We start from the raw sequence: 20,769 nt of genomic DNA on the forward strand, positions 1-20,769 counted from the left end.
TCTGGCGGCATGGTAGTCATTGCCCAAACAGGTCATTTTCAAAAATGATACCAGTTACCCACGGAAAATGATACTAAATAATTCTCGAAATTGGATTTTACTTTTCTTTACGATTTGAATATTGTAGCAGAATTATTTAATTTTAATGTAAATTCATCATGAAGCGAACTAGTGGCCCGCCTAACAACAGGTGACACTTCACAGTGATTTTTTACTATTTTTTTTTATTTTTTATTTTCGCAGAAGCAAACAACCATTTCTGAAACGCTGTTTTCATAATTATTCTTTCTGTTTTCCTCCATTTTATGCTCAATACCTGTAGAGGAAACATTTATTTTTGCAAATCATGAAATCGTCTGTGATGGCCGGGTGATTTCATGACATTTTAACGCAGACCTGTGTGCTCTTCTGCAATTTCATTTCATGTTATTATTTCTCCTCGTTTTACAAACAAAAAAAAAAAAAAAAAAAAAAAAAAACAATTTTGAACATGCATCGGGTAGAAATAATAGTTTTTACTCATTAATCTCTCTCTCTCTCTCTCTCTCTCTCTCTCGCCTTCTTACACACAACAAAAAAATGAAGTTTATTTTTACATTAATCCTCAGAGTTCCATTCTTCAGTCATCCTGATGTATCGTTCCTACCTTCCGTGATCTTAATTTGTTTCATAAACATTCTTGGCTGAGGTCCAGGGCCCAGTCTCATAAGTAAATAATGAAGTCCTACGTCACTGCAGCTACTGGAATGACGTTTCTTCCCTAGTTTTTCTGACCTTGGGCCGTATATGACAGAAAGCAGTTCCATAAAGCAGCTGTAGCATCGACCAAAAAAAAAAAAAGAATCAAGTGCCGAATTCAAGATAGAGGGCGCGGTGAACAAGTAATTCCCTCTAGGAGACAACAAGTTATTATTATTATTTTTTTTTTTTTTTCGAAACTAACAATTTTATAATTTTTAATATAACATTTTATAAATCAAAATGCAAACCAAGTTGGAAGAATACATCGTTAAAATTCGATAACTGTCCTCAGAAAGCTAGAATCCTCAAATAATACTCCACTGAAACAGCCAACGTATTCTTCGATTAGCATTGCTATTTAATAAATAATCAGCTTAAATTAAAAAACGATAACGAGAACTTTTTACTTGCTGATTATAATTTTAATGTAGTTTTTTTAACGATATATTTAATAAACACTTGTCTTCGAGCTATTATGTATCATGCAAAGCAGTATTTGCTTCTAAACATGTTTACAGCTGTACTGCAGTAAAGAAATATGTCAAGAATTTTCCATTAAAGCTAAATCTAATTAAAGTCACTGCATAAATCAAAAAAAAAAGAAAAAAAAAGAGAGAGAACAGCAGCGAAACGCCAACGAAAGGCAGCTCGAATTTCACGAGTATTCTTCTATCGTTGCTCTTCGATTTATTTTATCTGATTACTAAAATATTGATACCCCATAATCCCCTTTAGGTAATTTTCTATTCAGAAATAGAATTACACAAGTTAATAATATGAGCTGAGGATCATAAATAGGTCGTTTTCGAAAAATTCGTTGACTTTTTCTGATTTGTTTTCATGCAAACTTCATAAACAGATGCATTTTTCATATTACCCACTGTTTAATACGTAATGTATGACGTTTACTACGTCATTTCATTACGTAGTAAACGTCATCGCAATGTCTGAATTTAATTGGATAAAACTGCACACAAGCGGCTTTCATTCTAAAAGTTGTCATTTTTTTTAATTCTATTTTAACCATTTTTAGTCAGTTAGTTATGACAAGTACCATAATTTAGTTAATTTAGTTACTCATGATAAGTACCATTTTGTTCAGCTACTTATGACAAGTACCATTTTTATAAGAAACTAAACGATCTTTAGTTCCTTATTATTGTTTTGCATATTGCAATCATTGTTTTGCATTAAAAGAATTTAATTTTTGGGGTTATTATAGTGAAACACTGGTTCAAAAATACTGCAAGTTTATTATTGGCCTTACGAACATCATTAACAATCAAAACAGTTACACCGGATATTAATAATGTCGGATCGATACCTAAGAAACGATATGATGCAGGTGAACACTGTTGGTGTGTTTGGGAGGGACGACGGAGGAGAAAGAAAGAGGTAAACAAGAATCTTCACCCCGAGGCCGTAAGGCACGAAAAGGCTCTGCTTAATCTTCTGTATATAAGTAGCTGAGAAAAAACTAATAAAATGACCGTCTTGACTCTATAAGCTTCCATTGATCGATTGCAACTCCTGAAAGTTGAAGAGGACCGATAGGGAATATGCGGGGAGAGAAGGAGAAAAAAAAAAAAAGTTCGGATTGACGAAATCGTCTTTCAGGAAGAATACCTGGATACCAGTGAGTTTTATTTCCACGATGTCTTTATTTCACACTGCGATTAGGCAGTAAAAGTAGAATGGCTTTACCTTACAGTCTAAAGCCTAGATCTTGAGGAGGAAATGAAAGATCAAACTCTGAGACTGACATGGCCCTATGGAATAGATGAAAGTGAGATCAAAGAACGAGCATCGAACTGGAGACGGGCACTGAACTGTAGAGGGCAAATCGATTCTCTCCAAACCTCCTGGTCCCTAGGTTATTTCCTTTCGGGTTTTCTATCAACTTGGCCCAGAACGCTTAGAGACTCGAGAGTAGATGTTCGAAGGATAGCGTACATGGCAGTTACTGGAGTCAGATGCCATTTGAGTCTCCGGAGATGTCTGCTGCTATTTACCTCTTTTCTGTGGCTGGTGGTCCATCAGGCTCTCCGTGGGATCGCAAGAAGCAGTTATCAAAAGCTTACGACGCAGCACCTCTCTGACCTAGCATTTGGCTCGATTGCAGAGTTAAGAGTGTCCCTTTGTGTGTATGTACCGTATGGTAAAGTTTTGCCGTTGGGCAGTTAGGCAAAATAAACCCTGACTGGAAAAAAAAAAAGCGCTTTTGTGCAGCAAGTGTATACCACAGTAGATAATGCCGTATAATCCTAGGTGGACTACTGCTAGTAACTGTGGAGAATTGTTTGTTTTTCTTCTACAGAGGTAGCGAGTCATCCCTGAAAGAAGTACTACTGGTCTAGTGTTTCACGCCATGCTATAATATTTCGGCAATTCAAATAAAGTGACTGGTTCTGGTTGTGGGGATGTGGTACAGAATCCTGAGAGATATGTTTAGTTTTCATTCTCAGGCAATATGCAATATAAATAGCTTTCAGTAATACGAAAATCAGAGAGAGACAGAGAGAATGTATCCAACATTAAACAGTTTTAATCACAGAACAACAGTAATGAGTCTCTGATGCCTCTCCATGTAGCAGAAACACGGGATGGTGTGATCGTAGATAGAGAAAAACTTTCAGGCGGTAACCCAATCACCTGATGACGACATATTTCTCTTGATTAAATTAATCAGTTGGTTAAAACATGACTTTTATTTCCAAGTTTAATGGATCATTAAGGATAATCAGTTCAACAAAAGTAAAAAAAAAAAAAAAAAAAAAAATGTTTTTAAAAAATATCGTATTTTAATTTTAAGAAATGGAAATTTTTTTGTTTCTTATCGCAGAAATGGATAAAAATTATACTCAGTATGAAATGCATCTCTGTAGCTTTCATTTAAATAGAGTTACAACGGCAATAATTACAGGTCCATCACAGAAGACTTCACTAAAACCCTACAAAATACGTTTCTTTCCGTACAACAACTGACAGAAATAAATAGATCGGAGGATCTAGAAGATTTGAAAAGTCCCAAAGCCAGAAGCTAGGAATGGCTCTGTGATGACATCAGTGGCTGGCGATGAAAATCTGGAACGAGAGTACCAGAACAGACTCTGCGTCATTAAAGGCCTATCTATCTCTGCTTGCTAGACATACCAATGAGTAATTACGCGTTCTACCTAGGGATGGATCTATGTATACTTCTTTCATTATTTATCTGGATAAAATCTTCCCTTTAGGTTTCACGGAAACATTATTTTGGTCTTGGTATAATTACAGTTATATAGCTGGAGTCACAATATCAGTCTTACTATTCTATCCCATCGAAGTCACACTTTTAGTCCAATACATGGTAGTAAAAGACGGTCAGTCTGTCTGATATATTAAAAACAATTTGGCCACAGTAGCCCTTGTGTCACTGAACATCATTCCAACGACGGTCAGTCTAGCCATTGTAGGAATGCCTACATTGACATGTTTTCTGGTTGGTACACAATTATTGTCCTTTATAGAAAAAATTCGTCCATTGTCGTTCGCTGTTATTAAAAGTCAACAGTGTTTATTATTATTAACAACGAAATAAATAACGAAAAAATTGTGGGTACGACAGCACTGACGGTTAATTTCCGGCTATTTCCAGTTATTTCTATCTTTTTTATTGCATAAAAAAAGAGTTAGCCTACATGGTATACAGCGAACTCACCACGGCATTAAAACATAAAATATTCAAGGAAAATTAAGCAGTAGGTTGCAAAAGGTATTTCGCACCTAGAAAAGGAAAAATATTATTCTCCATTAAATATTATTTATCGTTCATCTTAGGGCAGTTATCTGTTTCTCCTTTTCCTTTTCACCCGAGAAGCTTCTAACGGCACAACTTTTCTCTATCTTACAGGTCACAGGGGAAATCCTTCTTTCTCCTCTCGCACTCTTTATCTGGACACGTGTACAGCTGTAGTTAGGACATTAGTGGTCTCTCCTTCCCTTTCGGAATATGTTCCCTCCTCCACTCCGACGCATACGTTTATTTCTCCTTCTCCATTGGCGAGCGGTAAATTAAACCCTTTTGCCGGTGAACACAAACAAATTCGCGCCCATTCCTAGATAACTGAACCAGCCATTTAGATAAGGAAGACAGCACCGCCTCCAGATAACAAGAAGGCTCCGCCTGGGGAGGAAACGACTTCTCTACTACTCAGTTTCCTCTAAAGAATATCTCTCGGAGACCGGAAGTACGACTGTCAAATTTGTCTGTACTTGCTTGCGGTGGTAGTGGTGCTGGCGAAGGCTGAGCCTTTATCGGGGTGAGAAGCGACATCATTCCTTCCCTCTTCCCCCCTCATCTTTCTATCCCAACATCGAGAATATTTTGCTTGGCGCTATAAATTTGTTTAATGAGTTTCATAAGGTGGCAAAGCCGGACGAAAAAGACTCATATTTTCTTCACAACTGCCCGCAATCTTTCCGACACAGAAATGTTATTCATAGATATGTTCAAATGCCGTAAAATCACGGTGGAATTCTTCATATTTCATATGGCACGATGTTGAGGACGTGGGATAAGCGATTATCTAATTGGGAAAAGGGAGAGAAGGATTGTGATGCGAAAGAAAACAAAAAATATTAGAAGAGGATTATCTCTTATCCCAAGACTTAAGGTATATATGACGTTGGTGTACGAATGTAAGCATGACGGCAGGATTTTCTTCTCCTGTGTTAGAGGATAATTCGCGAAAGCATCAGATCAGAAAAGTGATGCTGATCCTCTCCTTTGCCAAGTGGACAAGCAGGAGTCAATGGCATGGATTATGTGATACTAACTGGACTGGGGGGGGGGGGAACCTCTTTTCGTTAAGCAGATCATTAAGCGACAATTTTCATTTTTGTTAGCTTATGATATGAACTGACGGAACCTCGTTTGATTTAACTTGTGGACTTTGAAGGGGTTTTTCTTACCACCAGAATATAGGTCATTATTAGAAAAATACATATGGTTCACCGCTTTAGAAAATTCAGAATATACACTGCCCTGCCATTAATATTCGGACACCCCTCCACTGATGCAACACGTCACAAAACTTGCTATAAATAGACACACTGGGCTTCGAACAGACAATTGCAAAAGTGGCATGCAAGATGACACGTTCAACAGAACTGATCACCTCAACAAATGCTAGACGCCGATTATCATGGTGTAAAGAGCACGAATCCTGGACTGTAAAGCAGTGGAAAACAGTCCTATGGACAGACGAGTCGAGGTTCGCACTCTACCAGTCTGATGGCAGTTCCTGGGTGTGGCAAATGCCAGGGAAACAGTTCCTTCCTGATTGTATCCTCCCAACGCTGATGTTTGGTGGAGGCAGTGTCAGTCATGGTATGGGTCTCCTTTCATGATTTGGCTTGGGTCCATTAGTCGTTATCGACAAAACCATGAATGATGTGCAATACAAGGACATCCTGGGCAATTTTGCACTTCCAACATTATGGCAATATTTCGGGGAAGGCCCATACCTGTATCAGCAAGACAACGCACCATGCCATACTGCTCGGGTCTTAACAGAGTGGTTTGAGGTCATGGGTGTGGAACAGTTGGATTGGTCAGCCGAGAGTTCTGATCTGAATCCTATCGAGCATCTTTAGGATGTATTGGTTCGTCGGGTACGTGCACGTCGAGATCGCCCAAAGAACAAGGCCGAACTGGTGGCTGCATTAAAGGCTGAGTGGAGGAACATATCACCTGACATTTATAAAAAGCTGGTTGAGAATGTGCCGCGAAGATTGAAGGCCGTCATAAAAGCAAAAGGTTTCAGCACAAAATATTAAATGACGCAATAAGAGCTCTCTTTTTTTTTGTCTAAAGGCGGGTGTCCGGATATTAATGGTAGGGTAGTATATACTTCCCCCTCACTCTCCCCTCCCTTCCATTTGGAAATCATGGGTAAGCCCCTACATGACAACTACACTAATGCAAAGACGAAGATTGCAACTTGGACTCGGACCTCGAAGATTGCATCCGGCTCTGTATAGCCTGCTTTTTACTCCTCTTTCCCTAGCAGAGGGAGAGGGGACAGCCTGCTGTCTCCTCCCCCTCCTACTACCCCTCTTTCTCCTCTGGTGAGGCATGGGCATGCCCCACTATTTCAACAGGGGTCATCTTCGCTATAGACCTCTTACTTCCAATTTCCAACCCCCCAGTCTTCCACCTCCCCTCCCATCTCTTTCTCCTTACAACAGCGCCTGCCCCACATGTACAAATTTAAAACAACAAAATTCATGCCCGACCTATTAGGAAATCTTATCCCTTATAGCCCCTCTAAGCATCGTATAATGTACCATCTGTGCCCAAAAGAAAAGAAGAATTTTTATTTAATTTTATTTATTTATTATTTATTTTTTTATTATTATTATTTTTTATTTATTATTACTTTTTTTTTTTTTTTTTTTTTGGTCCTAGCCACTGAAATCTCAGGAAAATAGGTGGTAGGACCTGCCAGAGCAAACCTTATGGCAGTGTTTCTCAATCTTTTTACTCTCGTGGCACATTTTCCAAAGAAGAAAAATTTCGCGGCACACCTACGTAGTCATAGAAGAAGAAATTTCTAAATTAAATAAATAGAACGAAAAATAATATTAACAATTTTTTTATTTATACTTATATTATATTTGTGTTATTTGTGTTATGCAAACAATTCTTACAACCAAAATAAAATATTCAGACAACGATGTTAAAATAAAAACGACGCTAGTTTTTTTTTTAAGATTTTGCGGGACACTTGGAAAATTTTGTGACACACTAATGTGACGCGGCACACCCTTTGAGAAACACTGCCTTAAGGGAACACCTGGCTGGCCTCCACGTGGCGGAGTACGTAAACGACAGGTCCCATCTGTGGCCTGGCGGCTAACAAGCCAGAGGAACAAGGGGCACAACATAATTACACAATACATGATCCACACACTTTTAAACCTCTGGTCTTGACAGCGTACTGTCCTCGATACAAAGAACATACGCGTCCTAGCCACTGAAATCTCAGGAAAATAGGTGGTAGGACCTGCCAGAGCAAACCTTAAGGGAACACCTGGCTGGCCTTCACGTGGCGGAGTACGTAAACGACAGGTCCCATCTGTGGCCTGGCGGCTAACAAGCCAGAGGAACAAGGGGCACAACATATTACACAATACATGATCCACACACTTTTAAACCTCTGGTCTTGACAGCGTACTGTCCTCGATACAAAGAACATACGCGGACATAGGGTAAATCCCTGGTGCCGTTAGACCCAAAAATACTCTGTACTCTGTACATGACAACTACTTGGTCATGGTAACCATGACAACAGTTACTGTTATTATGGAACCTTTGCTGCTCTAGATCTAATCGAAAACTTTCGTTCTAGGTTATGTGTATTCCACTAGTTTTCACTCATATATTATTTAAATTTTACACCTAATGGAGAAAGCTGTAGACATATCCTTTGGAAAGTGCAAATCCAAGTGAAGATGGTGGTATAAGCTTAATTTTCCAAGTAAAGCTGTGATCACTGTCATGGAGTAATGACGTAAATCGTAATGATGAGCTTTATTTTGTTGTTCAAGGTTTTTCCTCTAGAAAGGCGGTGGAGAATGTAGGAACGTGCCTAATGTTCGCTAAAACAAACCCATTAAATAATGGCGGCTAATTATCCAGAGTACCATAAATGAACTCCTAAATTATATTTAGGAGTGAAAAATCCTACAGTATAAAAGCAGAAATTTCAACAAAGCATCCTAATTTTGATCTTCCGCGATGAGGAACACGGAAAAAAAACGGAATAATAATAAGAAAAATATCATAATTAGATTACTAACTGAAGTTAAGAATTTTTTAAAAAAATAAGGAACTACCTCTAGTCTAAACAGCCTATAAATCACCCTCGATTACAAACAGTTCTGCTCTCTTCCGCTTTTTCTTTTTTGGATCTACAGTAAAATCATTACGGCCTGCATAAATGGCAGATTAGCATCTGTAGAAAAGCAGATTAAGGCAGCAGCATTAGCATGCGCTAATGCACAATGTAATAATCTTTCTGCTGTAGATAAATAGAACATCTTGTACGACTCCGACAAAAGTGAGCGTTGTCAATTCTAATTCGATAAGCACGGAAACTGGATGCGATAAGCCTGCAACTGGCTTGTACATTAATCCTCGAGAATTCAGAGCCAGGTTAAATGAGACGAACTCGCGGATAAAATCAACTCTTTACCATTGTTGGTAAGAGATGGATTTATCAACAACTGAAAGGAAAAAAAAATTTCCTAACCTTTTTTTTATTTTATTTAAATCGATCGAGTGACGGGGAGGCGTGCGTGCATAAATGACAGATTTCATCGAGTGTTTAGATCCCCACTTCTCGCCGATCTGTATCGAACCAAGCACGTTCGCTTTTCACACGCATTAAAACGATTATCCAGTATTAAACTTCTGTTTTTATCCACTAACATTAAAAAAAAAAAAAAAACGCAAGCTGCTTTGTATTTTAATAACTATCGAGTGAGCACTTAATGGAATTTATCATAATTTCAGATAGCTCCTCCCTGACAGCTTTTAAGTCATTTCAACTGTCTCTCATTTATGTAATTTCATTTCTTTTGCCTTAATTGCTTTCCTTCACACGATTATGTACAAGTAGTTAAACAACAAAAAAAAAAAAAAAAAAAAGTCTGTCACGCAACAGCAAATGCTTGCTGAAAGTGAGTGGCTAATAAGTTGGATTCATGAATAAAAGAAGTCGCAATTCAGAGAAATTTATAATCAAAGAAAAGCTGAGTGATGGCAGAGTACATTTTATTTTTATAAAGCGGCAGCGTTTGTGTGTCCTGTGGTCGGTTTGACTGTTTCGACGAAGGCAAGATCCACTTTTCGAAGGGGAAGGAAACTTTCGGCCCTCACACGAAACAGAATATCTCGGCCACGGTGTGCAAAAGTTTCTTGCCATCCGGAGAGGAATCGAACCCTGGTCACATCCAATGGGCGTGGAAGAAGAACAGTGGTGACTCAGTCAATATTAAACTTCTGAAGTTGCCATTATTATTCATTTATAAATTCCCGCAATAAGTTTTTTTTTTTTTTTTTTTATATCTACTGCACCTTGTAATTTAAGAGAAGTTTAAATGTGCACTTACCTCAGCAGGTGGTTTCCCTTTATGAGATTCACAGGTCAACTCTACTGTCATACCTGCAGTTGTGCGAAGAAAATCACCTTGAACGATCTTCGGTGGCTCTGGAGGAACTGCAAATATGTGATGGGGAAAGAACAGTTTTAGATAAGGCGTCGCTGGTGAACATTCCTTATTTATTTACTATGAGTATTTATATTTTAAAAAACTACCAGCATATGAATTGATGGCATTTGTAACTAATCGAAAAAAAACTATTTTTTTGGAATTTTCATTTCAAATCCCAGGGCTTAATTTTTACTTAATTATTTTATTATGTTATTGTTTTGGCGGTTTTTTTTTTTTTTTTTTTAGTGCATCCACTACTTCGGTCATAGTGTGGCAAATCGTATTGTATGGTTTTTTTCTTGTTTTCCCGGCCAATCTGCAAGTTTCGTAAATCAGAAGGACTCGTGGTGTGTGTGTGGGGGGGGGCGAACCTATCTATCCTAGCACACCAAACTCAGACAAGGCTCAAATCCAGCCCTCCAATGAGCCCATTATACTGCCAAGAGGGCTATTTTATTATTGATATTTAAAAGAAAGTTCAAACGTCATAAGAATCAAATTTGAAATCATTATTATTTTAATCTAGTAAGATTTTAAAAAAAAGAACGAAAAGGTTAAATTTAGGGGAAAATGTTAATTCTAAAAGAAGTGAAAAGAATTCCAAATGAAGTGTTAAATAAGATTAAACGCGCCAAAGATAAATATTGTAAGTGGAACCACTTTGTTCAAGTTTGTGTAAACGGGATAAAAGAAATAATTATTTTAATCTGTAAATATGGCTAATGGGGCGAAACTGGAAGAGTAAACTCTAGAATAAGGAGGTAACAACGCGCAGTATCAAATATGGAAACACCATAATTTTAATGGGATGTGAAATGATAAGATTTTACTTTTAGAAGAGCTCATCAATAAACTATTTTGATGGGGTCATTCGGACAATTACTCATTTACTTTAATAGAAGGTGTAATAAAAGTCAATCAAGAAACAGATTAAGAGCCTACATCTTGAGTGACTTTTACATAAAATTAATGCTTTCAATTTTTAGTTGCGTTGTGTGTGCATGTGAACGAGAGGGAGGGGGAGTTCCTGTAACGTGTAGCCCGTTGGTAATAAAGCACAAGAAACCTAATTTCTGCTATGATAATATATCTGCTTTTCTGAAATTTTCCACAGTTCTATTGCCGACCTCCTGTATCATGTGTTTTGCCTATATCGACGTTGAGTTTTTGTTTCTGACTAAGCTGATAGTATTCAAGTAGTAATGGGCATAATCGGGAGGTCATATGACCTAATAATCCTCATTTATTCATTCCACTTCCGTTTTCTAGAAATTGAATGAAGTTGAAAAAAATGATTACGGCTAATAATCAAAATAATCGATTATGGATTTTGATAATCAAGCAGAAAGATATAATCAAAGATGTGGCTGATGCGGGGGGGTAAACACACACAGATTGGCCATATGGAATAAAACGATGCAAAACTTAATTGCAAAAATAAAATCTTCGTTTCGATTTCATAATTTATTATGGAAATCATTCAAATATTGAAATAATCGATTATGACTCATTCATTATGCCTATCACTATATTTAAGACATGAAAGTTGACCCGTAAGGCTATCGTGCGGTTCCCTGATTTTAATATTTCATTTGCATCGTGCAAGTGGGATAGGATTTCTAATATACTGACCTGGCAGGATAATTATTATGCTGAAAAGTGTTGTGTTTCCTATTAAAATGAATCCCAGCTAGGTCACGTCATTTAGGCAGTTCTCGCAATTAGTTTAATAAGAGAGGAGAACATACCGTATTTAGTAGCCGAGTGGTGTTGAACCACAATCACTTGTACTTCTGTACCCATACGCTTGGCAACTCGAATACGGATCTAAGAATTTAATATTTTTTTTATTAATGATAACAATGACACTGACCTAACAAGTTAATTAATTAATGTATGCAGTGCCTTTCACTTAAAAAAATTAAAAATAAACGAGAAAAAAGCAACAACGTTTATGTGCGAACCGAGAACATTTCATTTCTGGGCGTCCGCCAAATTGCTCATTCACTCCTTCAATCAGCACACGGCAACACACACAATACCCTGTGATTCAGCTATGACATATAGTATATGGGTAGCCTATGTGATATGTATTAAAAAAAAAAGAAAGAAAGAAAGAGAAATAATAACTGCTGGATTTCTACTTGTCCGGTTTTAACGAAATTTAGGACTAGGAATCGAATTATTATATGTGGATGGACAGACGGACGGACGGACAGACGTGGTGAAAACAATATAGGCGCTTTACGCAAAATGCCTTATACATAATTCTATAGAGAAAATGCCTTCCAATTGAGCGCTGTGGTAATGACTATGGGTCACAGAGTAACCCATTATAAATAAAATAAATTTTCTGTTTATACTCCAGGAAGACCACACGGTCAGGAGTTCACAAGGTAATGAATACAAGAAACAGCACCGTATTTAGCAATCACGGGCTTGAACCCCAGCCACACACACAAGGCACATGTACTTATGCACTCCGAAGCCTGACAACTCGGCTGCGGCATTGTTACTTATTTCGAAAACATTTTGTACGTATTTGTTCTCATTACTATTCAGTACATTGACCTCTAAGCCAACCACATTCCTTCACAACTAAGTTTCTGAAATAGGGCTGCTAGTTGCTTTCATTCCGCTGAAGCGAAAGTATGTATATAAGTTTTATATATATATAATGCTGCTCCGTTCTATTCCACCCTGCTAAAATATTCGAATCAACGATATTAAAATCCTGAAAGCAACGGTTTATTTTATTTCCACACCAACACCTTTTTAAAGGGCAAGAGAGGTCCTCCTTTTGGAAAGTTACGGCATTTTGTTAGGGTGAATAATTTTAGCATGCTCATTACCAAGCGCGTGCTACGGATAATAATGCTATCGATGCATTTTGCCGTTGTTTTAACGCGCTGATGGAGCTTGAACACGTAATTGTACATTCAACTGGCGTATATTTGGGGTTACAGGAGGGAAGGAGACGGGGGTGAATAACTGTCGAAAATTGCGCGTTGACAAGATAAAGACATTCACGTTTCGGATTTGCCTAATTTTTCTGCGTTTATTTGGTTGTTTCCACGTATTATTTCAGTATTGCGCAAAGGTCGTTGACGGTACGGTGCGTGACGTAAGGTCAGGGAACTCGGAACAAATGGTAGGAAACTTGTAAAAATGCTGGTAATATTAAATTGGAGTTCGAGCCCATAAATCTTTAGTGGCAAGCTCGAGAAAGGTGGCATTTTGAAATAAAAAGTTACCTGACGGTACTGTATAATAATAAATGTTTTAACGGGCGTGCATTAAAATGAAATAAAATGCATTAGTTACGTAAAAGCGTTAATTGGGAGAACGTACAATCGGAGTTTTAGAAAACTCCATATCTTTGAAGAATTTATTTTCATTTATTTATCCACTTTAACGAAGTAGAACTGTCTGAAAATTAAGCCTTTTCACTAGTAAGCAACCAGCTGAGAGAAATAAAGTAGCGTTTACCCATGACTGGTTTATGGAGTCATCCCACGTACTTCTTATTAAGTTAAGAACGTTCCAGTGGAGACCAAGGGTCTGTATATTTCAGTAATAATATTTTAATCCAAGGATTTTTTTAAGTGAAGTGATGATAATCTGCTGATTAATGACGTCATATTAATTAGTTCTGTTTCATATATGCTCACACTTCAAACTTGTCCCACCTCACAACCTCTGCGACCAGCCCCCTTCCTCTGGCACTCACATTCCTTGAATAAAGGCATATTACATGTCTATCTTCGCGAAAATTTCTCAGGATAAAATTCAAGACTTGCATACTGAAGATTGTCTGTCCGCTGCAGAATATTAATAAGGTCGGAGGAAAACAAGGGATGGTTGCAAAGTCTATTAAACAAACCGGTGTGCCTAAAAGGATAGTATAAAACCTTTTGTTGAGCGAACTTGGTTAAAAATGCTTCAGCCTAATTAGTATCGGCACCTTATTAATTACCGAAATGAATGCAGAAACACATCCGGCACGGAAAAAAGAAGAAACTATCTACTCGACATGGAAACTACAATGAGAACACAACGTGTACATCATGTGAAATACGTAACCATAATTAATCATCTTCGAGAAGACGCCGGAAAAACAAGCTAAGTGTCTTCCATCCGTGTCTACAGATCTGCCCAAGTATGGCCACAGATGCACTATAACAGGCATAGTAGAAAACAAGAAGGAAACTCTTACTGAGAGGCACTCCAAGTTGCCCGCGAATACGTGTCTCTCTCTCTCTTATTAGATAATGGGGAACATTTAAATCTTGTTATACGTCTTGACAGGTTTGTGTGAAGCAAAAACAAAATATGCAGGAAGAATCTCAAATAAGTCCTCCTACAGTGTGTGCGTCATCTTCAGAAGGGAGCGCCACGGTCTAATATCTATAATGATGATGTTCACACCAAAAGCGATAAAGCCTCAGTTGCTTTAAACAAAATGGCCCGTCGCAATCAACACTCTTTTCGAAAAGACTAGAATCAAATTCCGACGGCAACTGAAACAATTTTTTATAGTTAATCGACGTAAGGCGAAGGTGAAGCAGATATTTTTTTTTTAAACAAAGGCAAATTTTGCGGGATTTATATCCCTCAAGTAGGGAAAAGGGTACAGTCAACTTTCATTTCTCTAGACAACACATATCGAACTGTTCTGGAGCTTATATAACTGTATTTGGTTGCGAAATAGTAATAATAATAATAACAATAAGGAGGAAGAGGAGGAGGAAGACGTACAACAGTCGATCGGGAAGTCCCACAAATGACGAACCCCAGGAATAGATAACATCTACAACTACTGGTACAAAAAGTTCAGATGCACACACAGGCACATAGCGGAACAGTTCACCCTGATAATAATAGAAGAACAAGAAGAACTCTTTATTGCATACAAAATGCACATGCCGTACACAATACCCTTCACGGCTACAAGCCAGGGGTTTACAGTAAAGGCTAATACAAGGTTACAAAGGCTAATACAATATTACAGTAAAGGCTAATACAATGTAATAAACAAGGATGAGATAGGAGGAAAAAAATATTATTACTAATTATACAAGTGTAGGAAAGCAAATGAAAAATTTACATATGAACATATATACACAACAGAATGTTATCATGTTAAATTATTCTCCAGGGAGGAGTCTTTTTACAGTGCTCGAGTCATCGAAGCAGGAGCAAAAAGTTAGGAGCAGGAGGGATCCATGGGAGTGATGGACAGGTCCTTGGGAGCAGATTCTAATGTCCTGTGACGTGGTCCTGAGAAGGAAGTGGATGGAGTAAGTTCTGCCTGTATTTTTTATCCAATGCGAACTTGTAGAGGTCGCCATCAAAGGAGTATACGTACTGCAGCATTTGCACGGGTAAGAACCGATCGGATAGCTTTAACCGGTTTGGGGTGGCCTGAAGGACTGGATTGGCCCAAAGGCTTGGGACTGGGATCCTCCAACCGCAGCTAGCCCAGAAGTCTGGGTCCGAAATAATGCCAACCATCATTTTTACAGAAAAGACGAGTCTTCTCTCATGGATAATGGCAGGAAGACGTCTGATGATGTTTAGAGATGCTGCCATCTGGGTGGTCCTTCGTGCAGGGGGAAGTCGGAATTTCCATATGGCCCACTTCAATAGCCAAAATTCGCCCGCAAAAATCCGTCTTAGATGCGTTGCGGCAGTTGAGGTCCAGACTTCTGTTCCATAAAGAATGACCGGATAGACACATGTCTTAATATATCTGCACCCAACGGCCTGGTCATGGACATGCATAAGTTGTTGCTTAAGCATCCACCGGAGGCGACAGAATTTTTTTTGCAGGTGGCCTATGTGTGGTAGAAAGGAGAGCTAGAGCTTCTAGTCAAAAATAACGCCCAGGTCGGTGTGTTGCTGAACAGCAGAAATCGCGGATCCTCTTATATTGGGTTGCACCATCGTTGGGTTCCGTTTGAGCGAGAAAGTCAACTGTTTCGACTTCTCAGGATTGATGTGAAGGCCGAAACCGGAGAGGAAGACCTCGAGATTATGGATTTTCTGTTCGATTAAGACATTTGTGTAGTCAGCAGTGTCTCCGGGGTTGATAGCAGTGAAGAGCTTTATATCATCAGCGAAGGTGATAACATCAGTTCGGCCCGTCACGAAAGGCAGAAGAACAGCTGAGAACAAAATACCAGAGAGGACCCCACCTTGTGGGACTCCAGCTGTAATAGTTCTGGTGTAGCGCCGATTGGCATCGCGAACAATAATAGTCCTATTCTCAAGCATTGTCTGAATGAACCAGAGCACGTCTCCGCCAATGAGGTAATGTTCACGTAATAGCCTTACCAATGCGTGAACGGATACGGAATCAAATGCTGCCTGGACGTCGATATAAGTAACGGTGATTTCCGAACGGTGCTCAAATGCCTCGAGGATCTTGGTAGTGGTGCTGACTAGATTTGTAGCGGTGGATCTTGACCGGGTGGCATAGTGGATCTGCGGTGGCTGATGTGGCATTATTTGGGTGGTTAACGTTTTCAGAAGATATTTCTCAAATAGCTTTAATAGGCTTGATGCAGAAGAAATAGGACGGAAGTGACTGGGCTGAGAAGCAGAGCGTATTTTTGGCAGCTGTCTTACTAGATAGACGTGCCATATAGGAGGGAAGAATTTTTGATGAAGGATTTTGTTGAATAACGACAGAATGGGATCAACAATAAATGTACTCAGGCATTTCAGCATAGACTGCAGAATCCCGTCGGCGCCGGATGCGGCCGTAGGTGCTAAACTATTTATTGCATCAATCAGTTGATATTTGGTGAGTTGAACTGAATTTAAGGGGTCGGTTGAAATCGGATTGATTGGTAATTCCATTGGTGTAGTGGATTCTGGCTGAGCCGCAAACCTAGTTATGTGGTCGAGCCAACTGCTCAAATTGAGTGAGTGGATGGCGTCCTCTGATTTGCTTCTCTGGAAGGGCTTCCCTTTATTTATGGTATCCTCTAGGTGAAGTTTTATTGCCTCCCTCTTGTTCCTAAAAAAAAAGAGCCCTAGCTCGGGAGAATGCAGTTCTGTCCGAGGGTGAGCGGGAGTTTTTCCACCGCTTGTGCATGTTCTGTTTGACGTGGAAGCTTTTAGAGACTTTTGGACTTCACCAGGCCCTTGAATGCTCTATAATGGTTAGCTTCTTTGTTGCAGCATAGAGAGAGACAGTGGCTATCCATCTTGTCATTAGGTCAATTCCGAGTTCAGGGTCGCATTCCTCAAGGACATCCCATGGAATTGCCTGGGCTGCATAAACACACCTTTCAGGATCGAGGTATTTGGGCGCTGTAATAGTTTTGGCTGTGACTTTCCTCCTGCCAGAAGTGATGGGCATTTCTGTTTGCACAGAGAGAATGATGGGGTTATGATCACACTGTATGTTGCTTGTCGGGTTTTGATTAGCTACACAATTTGCTGATGCGAACGCGAGGTCCAATGTGCTTTCACCTCTCGTGGGTGGTGTCCTCACCAGTTTAAGACCTAATATGTCTAAATGCTGACTCAGTCTTCTCTTAAGGCTCCCCAGGGTATTTGGGAGATTGAAATCCCCACACACGATTTGCTTCAGTGATGAATGGAGATGGTTAATCAGCCAATTGAGGAGTTCATCAACTACTTGTGTGTCTGGAACTGGTGGGATATACACTGCCACAATGTCGAGAGAAACGTTCTAGCTGTTGTTGTTTTTAGGTTTTAGTGTGACTAGAACTGCCTCGAAAGAATCGGACTGGCTCGATACTGAGTGGAGGATAGAAAATACCTGCTCATTGAACAAAATTGTTACTCCTCCTCCCCTGCGGTTTTCTCTAGACGTGCACACCATCTGATATCCTGCAGGCCAAGTAGAAGAAAGTGTTTCTTCACTGGGATCAAGCCATGTTTCTGCGAAGCAAACTACGTCCATTGAACTGGACAGCAAGAGCTCCTCAACTTCATTCAATTTGTTCCTCATGGATCGCACATTTTGAAATAGGAGTTGGAATGAAGCTGGTCTCCTGACCTTGACGAGGGATGTACATTGTCTGGTCCGTCTGTGATGCGTTGCTGGTTTTCGATATGTTGAAACCATGACAGGGATCGTAAAAGTTGGAGATAGAGATGACGGAGATCTTGAGTAGTTTTCATTCACCGTTGAGAGTCCCTTTTCCGTAGGTTAAGGGCGAAATATGGAATTACCTTTTTGCTATGGCCAATCCCATGTAGAGCAGTTCGGTTGTTAGTTGGGAATAGAAATACATCGTCTAGTCAGAGTCTGGACTGTTGTGGACACCTCTCAGGGGTATTTGAGGGTATCGCTTCTTTTCTGCTTCGTGTTTCATAAAATGGCCTGATGATGGTGCCGAGGGGTCATTCGGTACACGTTCCAATCCTTTCAAACTGGCTTCTGTCACAATAGATGCGAAAAGAAGCATAAGATGTTCTACGAGTGTTCAGTTTCTGAATCTTTAAATCCAACTGGAGTTCCTCAAACAGAACATCAGTGACGAGTTTTGCTGACGTGTTCGGGGCCAAACGCGATACAAACAAACTGCTTGGGGAGAGTCGGGGTGATGAACCAACCGGTTTGACAGGCTGAAGCTTCGAAACTTCAGTGCCCGTCCAAGTGTTTTTCTTCCTATTCGAACTGTTTTGATTGGTAGTCTGGGCATTTTCCGGTTTGGCACCCAACACCAAGTTGGTGGCAGACCTGGTAGTGGTCCGGGTTTGTTTAAGACTAAGTGACGGGTGAATTCCTGCGTGCAGTTCAAGGGCGTGTGATGTGGCATTTTGGTTTCTGTACTGATTAGGACTTACTTGGTCGGGTGGCACATGAACACCGTTTGTTTCCTTGAGCAGGTTTAGCTTGAGCACATTTGAATACGATTTAGCTTTCTCAGAGGAGAGTGTTCGATGCAATATCTTGTTCCCCTATTACGCTCATAGACAGTAGTAGGCGGCGTGTTAGCGACTGCGCCTTTTGGTCGGTTTTCCGCTTCAACGCCAGAGCTAGTCGTCGGGAAGGATACACTTTCAACATAATCTTTTCCCAATTCAGGAGATACAGTGTAAACATCTCTGCTAGCTAGTTTTGAGGTCTGAGGAACCCGCAGAAATGATCTCAATGCGGATCTCTCAGAAAGCACAACGTTGCTCTTCAGATCTATTATCTCATTTTTCGATACGCTCATTTCCTTTCTAATTTCCTCGTTCTGTACGCGAAGCTCTTGGTTTATACTGAGTAGAGTGGATAAACATTCATAAATTTTTGGAAAGTTCTCCTCTAAATTGTGCATATGCTCTTCAGCCTGCATAGCAACAGGTAAACAAACTGCGTAAATGCTTCTGCTATTACGCTGCTAAGGCTATTCAGGTTGCTAAGATGTGAGGTGTGTGTCTGTTCACTCTCTGCATCCCGGGGATCTGCGTGTACGGAGCAGGTACGACCGGCATTTTGGCAGTTGTCAGAACAGATATAACAATAACACGATTTGTTTATAATAGGGGTGTCAGGCTACGTTTGTGAGCTCATGGCTTTTCCCTTACCATCGCTGGGTGGGTCATTTGTCCGGTCTCGCTCATATTCCAAATGAAGTCTTCCTTCGTGATCCAAATTACTTTCTTTATTCTGGAGGTCATTGTTTTGCATATCAGTGAAACGGTGAGGGTTACGGAATTGCCCTCTTCCAAAGTATTAAGTATTTCTACCGATGCATTGTCTTCTCTTCGCGGAGGGGGGGGGGGGGGTATCATCCTTCCTACTGGCCGTTGCTGTGGTTCCTATTTGTTTTCCCTTTACACAACATTTTCCCAAAAACCCTTTCCTTTTGCTCAGTGACAAGCGAGAGAGACTTGAATACCCCGAGCATAACAGGCATATTCTGTGCTTTGATTTGCTGCAGATTAAGGTTTCGTCTGCAGAAGTATGACAGGGGTCAGATGTCCCAGCAGTTACTGCGAGTGTTGTATTCTTAGTCATCATTGCCGTTAGCAAGCAGCTTCCTGTTATTGCTGAATTAAAAGATTAAAAAAAGTCCATGAGGAAGAGTAGCGGCCATTTTCGACTCCTGAGCCTAACTGGTCAAATAGCTCTATTCATGCAGGATCAACGATAACCTTGAAACAAGATCAGGCGGTTTTATGGCCAGCGTCCATAGTACAATTACTATTAATATAAACATATTAATAAATAATTACCTGATTACGGCACAGGTCAACGAAGAGTATCACTATGTAACTGGTATCCTTAGGATCATGTAGATACTACACATGGAACTGTTCATAGAGAATTTCTTTCACTATTAAACGCAAACACGGAGAACATAGAGTTTGCGTCCGCACAGACGCTCAAGCACTAAATTGTTCTAATAATGCATCCTGACACAAGGAATCACCTACCTGAAAACAAAGACACCACAAACCTGTAAAAGTGCAGACCAATCATCTGTCTCCCAACAATGTAAAAGATCTGGACCAGTTGCATAACTAAGAAGAAATCAGACCACATAGAGAGCCAGAAAACCATGGCCGAGCAGTAGAAGGGATGTAAACAGAAGATGCAAGGAGCAATTGACCATTGATGCTGTAGTTATGGAGCAAGCCTACAACAAGAACCGCAACCAGTACACGGCCTACATTAACTATCACAAGGCCTTCGACTCCGTGCCCCCTTCCCCATAGCTGGCTGATATAGACACTGAAGATCTACAAAATCAATACGACACTGTCACACTTCCAAGAAACAACCATGGCAAA

General features: G+C 39.7%; 1 protein-coding gene across 7 annotated transcripts in view; it reads right to left on the reverse strand.

Moving 5' to 3' along the window:
- The window catches only part of LOC150076131 (irregular chiasm C-roughest protein-like), a 565,240-nt gene that overhangs the window by 118,380 nt on the left and 426,091 nt on the right, over positions 1-20,769 (reverse strand). For all 7 annotated transcript variants that reach the window (XM_090388091.1, XM_090388093.1, XM_090388094.1 and 4 more), the window contains one exon: positions 9,901-10,007. In XM_090388091.1, coding sequence (XP_090244217.1) covers positions 9,901-10,007 — 107 coding nt within the window. The remainder of the gene's footprint in view (positions 1-9,900; positions 10,008-20,769) is intronic.

This window comes from Mastigoproctus giganteus, chromosome 13 (genome assembly GCF_048544385.1).
Source record: "Mastigoproctus giganteus isolate SK-2022 chromosome 13, ASM4854438v1, whole genome shotgun sequence".
Classification (NCBI taxonomy): domain Eukaryota; kingdom Metazoa; phylum Arthropoda; class Arachnida; order Uropygi; family Thelyphonidae; genus Mastigoproctus; species Mastigoproctus giganteus.